Source organism: Oratosquilla oratoria, chromosome 26 (genome assembly GCF_046742065.1).
Source record: "Oratosquilla oratoria isolate Oo_2021 chromosome 26, ASM4674206v1, whole genome shotgun sequence".
In the NCBI taxonomy this organism is placed as follows: Eukaryota; Metazoa; Arthropoda; class Malacostraca; order Stomatopoda; family Squillidae; genus Oratosquilla; species Oratosquilla oratoria.
In genome coordinates, this window is record NC_134802.1 from 41,303,194 (window position 1) to 41,310,693 (window position 7,500).

General features: G+C 36.7%; 1 protein-coding gene across 2 annotated transcripts in view; it reads right to left on the reverse strand.

Annotated features, from left to right (window-relative positions):
• Nucleotides 1-3,977: 3,977 nt before the first annotated feature.
• LOC143039481 (uncharacterized) overlaps nucleotides 3,978-7,500 on the reverse strand; it is a 4,004-nt gene continuing 481 nt past the window's right edge. Inside the window, exons 2-3 of one of the 2 annotated variants that reach the window (XM_076209587.1) lie at nucleotides 6,793-6,932; nucleotides 3,978-6,664 (exon numbers count right to left, since the gene is read on the reverse strand). In XM_076209587.1, the coding sequence (XP_076065702.1) occupies nucleotides 4,850-5,416 (567 nt within the window). In that variant the 5' untranslated portion in view covers nucleotides 5,417-6,664; nucleotides 6,793-6,932 and the 3' untranslated portion in view covers nucleotides 3,978-4,849. Of the gene's footprint in view, nucleotides 6,665-6,792; nucleotides 7,443-7,500 lie in introns of those variants that run through there. The other variant, XM_076209588.1, reaches the window with a different exon arrangement.

Here is a 7,500-nt window from a genome sequence, read left to right on the forward strand (position 1 = left end):
TTTATGAGAATTCGATTCATGACTCTCCGCTTCGAGTTGTATAGAGAAGAAACCCGCCAGGCCACAGATTCCGGCAACGATAGCCGAACTCGTGCAGACTCTCTGGGAAGAGGCGTTGGATGGTGACAGACTCTTCGAGTGCGGAAGGACTGTTAAATACAATCGTCGAACGGCAGCCAAAATAAAATCATGTGTGTGTGTGCGTGTGCGTGTGTGTGTGTGTGTGTGTGTGTGTGTGTGTGTGTGTGTGTGCGTGTGTGTGTGTAATTCACCATGATTTTGGATCACGCGTTCGACTCGTGGTCGACAGCAATTTCCCTCCCGGAAGAGAGCTCAGAGCTCATATATGACCGATCTATGGGTAATACTGTGGCCTTACACGCACATACACACACCCAACTCCTCGCCCACGAGAGCTAGAGTAACAACCTGCAGCGCAGCGATACTGAAATCATTTTAGCCCTGGGCGAGGTTCGAACCCGGACCGCCGTAGTGGCAGACGGAAACTCAAACCAACCAACCAACCAAAAAACAACAACAACAACAATAATAATAATGATAATGATAACAACAACAATAACAACAAGTCAACGGTGAGAATACCCATTTTCGAAATAGGTTAGCTTGTTCATATGTATCTATTACAATGTATTTACTTAATTGCAATATACAAGAAAGCAACAACGATCGTAGGCCACCGTCTCTTACATTCCAATCATAAACTATCATACCTAACTTCAAATTCATGTATAATTGCTATTTGGGCTCTGTCTCTTCTACAATTATCAAATCAAGATTTGAATTCATTTCTTGTTCCCTCGTGGTTGATTTGAGCATGCGTCTGGTGTTGGTGCGTCTGCGTCGTTGAAGGAGCAGCAACTGGGTTAATCTCCTGAGGAACTAATTCAACTGTGGGGAGATTAAATTACGGGGAAATAATGATAAAAACATCAGATCCACTGAAGGTTAATGTTATTTCATCAGCTCTTCCGTCGAGTAATCTCCCTTGAGTATGTTCAAGTTTCAATTATACAATAGCTCGTTGTATGAACATATTTGCAACGCCGCGCTTCAAAATGGTATATAAAATTCTCCAATCAATCTGTTTCGACAAATTGAATTTCTGTGCCAATAATTAGTGATGAAATTGTTAATATGACAGGAAGTGTACATGCATTAAGATAAAACACGAGTAACTAAATAAAATTATTTAATCTATTCATTCTGTTATTCTCACAAATTTGTTACTATACGCACTGATGCATGTTTACCTAATTGAAATACAACTCTATCAATTAACAGAAATGATTCATCTTTAGAATTCTAGCGTAAACACTGATTTCAATGTGTTACATGAATGTGGTTATGATATTATGATACCTAGAATATGAATATTCCTCATCCTAAAACGCATGTAATATCGATATATTCTTATGAAACAATACCCGATATAACGTCTAATGATGATGAAGATAATAATCAGATTACCTCGAAGATAAATGATTTCAACAAAGTATGAGCTTGTGTTCTACAAGATCGTATTTAACAACGTGTGTTGCTTGACTAAGGAATTTCTTGTTGATACTGAAGACCGTCTTCATTTGACTGATGAAGGTTGTTTTCTTTGGGCACAGAAAACGGCGAACAAAGGATCTTGTCTGTCTGGCATGTGTGTATGTATGCAAGGACTGTTCTTCTCATGTTTGCCTCGATTTGATCAGAGGCTCGAGGTAAGATTCTCTTTGGTCTTCTTTTTGTGGCGCAGCAACGGTCGATGACCTTTCTGATCCGAATGTTCTCGGGTTATCTTATTCAGCTCTTTGGCACCATCTCTAGACAGTACGATACTTTTTTCTTCCTCTTCTTATATATATATATATATATATATATATATATATATATATATATATATATATATATATATATATATATATATATATACACACACATGTTCTACCGAGTCAAAGGCCTTCTTGTAATCTACAAAAGCTAAACACAGAGCCATACTGTATTCTGTCGTTTTCTCGATTAGTTGATTTATCGGCTTCAAATGGTCTAGGGTCGAATGTCCGCTCCTAAAGCCTGCCTGTTCTCTCTGTGGTTTCCATCTAAAACTTGACTTAGTCTATTTGTAAGGATCTTGGAGAATACTTTATATACATTTGATAGCAAGGTAATAGACCAATAGTTACTAAGAGAAGAGAAAGGTTTGAAGATTAATGGCGAATATTTGAACCACCTAAGATTTGCAGATGACATATTCTTATTTTGGAAAGAGCGATCTGAACAAGGAAAGTCTCAAAGTAGGTTTAAAATGAATAAGAGTAAAACCAAAGTAATGTTCAACACGAAAGTTCAAAGTAAAGAGATTATAATCGATGATGAGAGTCTTGAAGAAGTTGAAGAGTATAATTATTTAGGCCAGATGGTGAAAGTGACGAAAGATCATAATAATGAAATAAAGAGACGTATTACAATTGGTTGGAATGTGTTTGGTAAGTATAATAAAATCCTATGAGGCTCTTTACCTTTATGCTTCAAACGTAAAGTCTACAATCAATGCATTCTACTAGCAATGATCTATGGGTGTGAGACTTGGAATCTGACGAGGGCGATGGAAACAAAGCTAAGGACTGCACAGAGGAGAATGCAGGTATCATTGATGGGAATAACACTGAGAGACCGAAAGAGAGCAAGCTGGGTGAGAGAACAGACTAGAGTGAAAGATACTATGGAGGCAGTAAAATAGAGGAAGTGGAATTGGGAAGATAAGTTAGCGAGAACAACTGATGAGCGATGGAGCAAATGTGTTACTGAGTGGACGCCACGAGATATGAAGCGCTTAAGAGGGAGACCTGACAGAAGGTGGAGAGGCGAGAAATAGAATTTTGCAGGAATAAAATGGCAGAGGTTGGCGCGGTCGTATGATTCATGGAATGATATGAAGGAGGCCTTTGTTCAGCAGTGGACTCAGAATGGCTGATTTGATTGATTTTACATTATATATATATATATATATATATATATATATATATATATATAATATATATATATATAATATATATATATATATAATATATATATAATATATATATAACATAATACTAATAATTAGTATCGATGCATTCTGTATCGATACTAATTATTAGTATTATGTTATATTATTATACTGTAATATAATTATATTGCATTATATATTATATTGTATGTTATTATTTTTACAGTATTATTATTATTATTATTATTATTATTAATATTATTATTATTATTATCATTATTATTATTATTATTATTATTAGTACTATTATTATAATTATCATATGTTATACCGATGCTGTTTGAGATGTCATACTGGAACAGTTGAAAACATCACACATGACTGCCGGACACAGCACGGGCCGGGAGATGGGAGAAATGGAGTGGACGGAATGAAAGACGCCCAGGACAACTCAGACATAACACGGTGACAAAATATCACCGTGACATTTATTTTCATATGTATTTCATATTTATTCTTATTATTATTGATTATGTATCGATGCTAATGATTATGTTGTATTATAATGTGATATACCATGATATGATTTGGTATATTATATTGTATATTATAATCTATATTGTATATTGTATCATAGATCGTGTTGTGTTGTATTATTATTATATTACTATTATTGTATCATATTGTACCGGTGCTGTTTGACATGTACTGGAACCAGCCACCAACCACTCCACAAGGAGGGAACGTGGGCCTGACTCACTATATACACCGCCAACTTCGACCCAGAGTAACACTCCTCTGAAGAAGCTATTGTAAGCGAAACCGGTCAGGAATAAACTCGATAATCAGATAAAGACCCGTGTTTCCCCCTCCACCTTTCCCATAATTTGTCCCAATGTCTCTACATTTATATATATGTATATATATACAGGGCTGTTTCTAGCTTTGTGGGGGCCCTAGGCAAGAGGAGGTTAGGGGCCCTCAAAAGTTAGAGAGATAGACAGATTGGTATTTCATTTATACCTGTGAAGTTTGCCAAACAGTAATTAAACGACTTCTATATCTTTTGATGGTGTTAAAGGATGCAAGTAACTATTACACCATATTTATTTATTTATACATTTATTTTAACTTAACATCACAGTCTCTGAATACAAACCACACTTCAAAATATTGGTAACTTAACATCACAGTCTCTGAATACAAACCACACTCCAAAATAGTAGTAACTTAACATCACAGTCTCTGAATACAAACCACCACCAACTGCATTGTATTGGGCTCAAAATCTCTGCTTTCTGGCTTTTTTACTAGCAAAATCATCAATGATGTCTTCATACAACACGTCTTTCCCCACTTCATGGTTGATGCTGATTATTGCAAGACCATTGAGTCGCTCCTGCCCCATAGATGATCTTAAATAGGTCTTGATGAGTTTCAGCTTCGAAAAGCTCCTCTCTGCTGAGGCCACAGTCACAGGCAGAGTACAGGCAATTCTCAGTGCAACCCACAGATTGGGATACAATTCCTCAAAATGTTTTTTGTGGATAAAGGTGAGGAGCTCAAGAGCAGTCATTTCGTCTGAGGGCAAACTTGGTAAGTGTTTAACTTCCATAGCCAGTTCCTTTCCATCAATGTCACTTTCCATATCCAGAGGTTAATGTCTTGCATAGTTTGTCACACTGGTTGTTCAATGACTGATCATCCAGTTTCTGGAAATTGACCAGCACTCCAAATTGGTCTCTTACTTCACTCAGAGTTTTAAATCTATCAGTTAAGGATTGAATGGTAGTGTCAACAACAACATTAAAGAATATTATTTCTAGCCTCTTCATTGCATCTGCAATGGGCTCATCTGCGGCCCCATAAGCAAAGTGTCTTTTTTTTAGTACTTCTTAATCTCTTTTCTTTGAGTACAGCCTCTACATTCATTTTCTCACACATATCTTTAGCAGAGACTTGAGCTGAAGTGAATCCAATTCTGTAATTAGTCAGAGATGTTTTCGCTTTAGTAAGGAGGTCAACTGCCACATCAAGCTGCATTTTAGGAGACTGCAGGAGCTTACTGACATGGTTCACAATGTGTAGAATGTCATACCATATGACTGTGCAAATGATAAATCGGTATGACCCCACCTCTTCTGCCAAACTTTGGGTTTCAACCTTGGTCAGAGGATCAGACACTTCCCTGACCTTCAACAAAGCTTCCCTTATATTAGAGGCCTGATACCGCACAGCTTCTATGCTATTAATACGGCTCTCCCATCTTGTGTCACTCCAGGTCTTGAGTGCAACAGTGACATAATCTTTTAGGATTGCCCATCTTTGTGGTGAGGCTGAAAATAGGTTGTACAGTTTCTGAACAGTGCCGAAATAGCTAGTGGCATCTATTGAAGCTGTTGCTGCATCAGATATCATCAAGTTTAGGGAATGTGCTCCACATGGAACTTAGAGTGCACGAGGGTTCTTCTCAAGAAGTCTGGCTTGAACTCCTTTGTTTCTCCCTTTCATGTTGGCACCATTATCATATGATTGTCCTCTGCAATCTTCAAGGAGAATATTCAGTTACTTCAGTTTCTTTATAATTAGAGATGACAAACCAAGACCTGTTGTTTCAGAAGCTACAAGGAACCCCATAAAATGTTCCTTAATTTCTGGTTTCTTATCCATTTTGACAGTCCTTATGACGACTGACATCTGTTCTTGATGGCTTACATCGGGAGTACAGTCCAAAATAATTGAATAATATTTGGACTGTTTAACTTTAGTCACCATTGTGTCCATTATTTTAGTACTGACTGAAGCAATAAGTTCATTTTGGATGATATTTCCAAGGTAGCTGGAATGACTGAACTGGCCACTCTCAACACGCTCAATGTGCTGCTTCATGACAGGATCAAATTTAGCAAGCAGCTCCACCTCTTTTAGAAAATTCCCATTATTCTGCTGGTGTAACGTGTTTGATGAACCTCTAAATGCAAGATTTCTCTCGGCTAAGGATTGGATAATGGCGATCAAGCGAGTCAGGACATCTCTCCAGCGCCTCTTTTCAGCCTACAATAGTGTTCTTTCAGCTTGGTCTATTGTCTTTCCAGTTTGCAAACGGAGTTGTAAATCTTTCCAGGTTGCCATGTGCGCTATGTGTGCTGGACTGCTTTCATGACTTTTCAAAAGTGTGCCTATGTTTTTCCAGTCTGTCAGTCCTTCTGTCACTAACTTTTGTTCTTTGGTTGAAAATAATTTACAACAAAAGCAATAGAGAGCATTTTTTGTTTTTGAGTAGATAAGCCAAGTCCGCTTCATCTTTTCTCCATTAACCAATGTTCTAAAAAAATAATGATAATGAAAACTTCTTCCGTCTTCTTTTTTGGGAAATGTGAAATCAGAACTAATCTGAAATGGCCCTCTACCTACTGCATCCGTTCTAAATGCATCAGACAGAATGGTTGGCCAGTTAGCAGGATCTAGTGGTTTAGAATAAATGGGAGGCTGCTCAGAAGTAGATGATGCCTTCTGTGGTTCTGGGGAATGTGGTGGTCTTGGTGGCAGTACAGCTTCCTGGACAGATCCTGATGAATGTGATGGCACTGGAGCATCCTGTTCAGGAAGTTTCAGAATATTCCTCTGGCTTGCTGTCTGGAGCTCCAATATATTTTAGAATTGATCCTGCAAAATTACAAATTTCCTTAGATGATTAGGCGTTAGTCTAAAATAATACTCACCATTCAGAAAACATAATAAAACCAAACTTTAATGTGTTTCTTTAAATTATTAAATAAACGATAATGAATTACCTTTTTCTTTTGACCATTTTTCTTCGTCAAATTTCTTTTTCTTTCGTTTCTCTGCTCCGCTGAGATAAATTCGTTTTGATGCCATTACGGGAATGATGATTGGCGAGTCTTAGAGTCTAATGTAGGCCTAGCACAGAAATCTGTTAAGTGAAAACCTTATAAATACATGGAATCAATTTTACATACACGATATTCGAGTAGAATAAATATGATTATTTTGATCAGTATAGGCCTAAAACAGATATCTGTAAAGTGTAAACCTTTTAAATACCCTTAAATAAAAATAATTCTACATATACAAAATTCGGGTAGACCTGAAAGGTGAACAGATGGGTGATTGTTGAGCCTGTGGTTATCTTAATATTATATACAAACTAGAGAAACGGACCACACGACAAACGGAATAGAATTCATGTATTTTTGTCACTTCCTTTTGAGCTAACCTCGGTCCTGCCATCTAGTGTTTTTTTCATTAGGTAGGTGAAGTGAGAAAATAAATAATCATAATTTTTATAATAAAGAAATAAGCGAATAAATGAATAAGGGATTGGATAAAATATCGATACAAAATAAACAAAATTGAACATATGAACATATATGAACATTGAATATTGAAAAAGGTGGAAGAGGTAAACATTCCATAGAATACAAACATTTCAAATTTTGCATACAAATATAATAAAAGGAATTCCAACTTACAGTCACAGA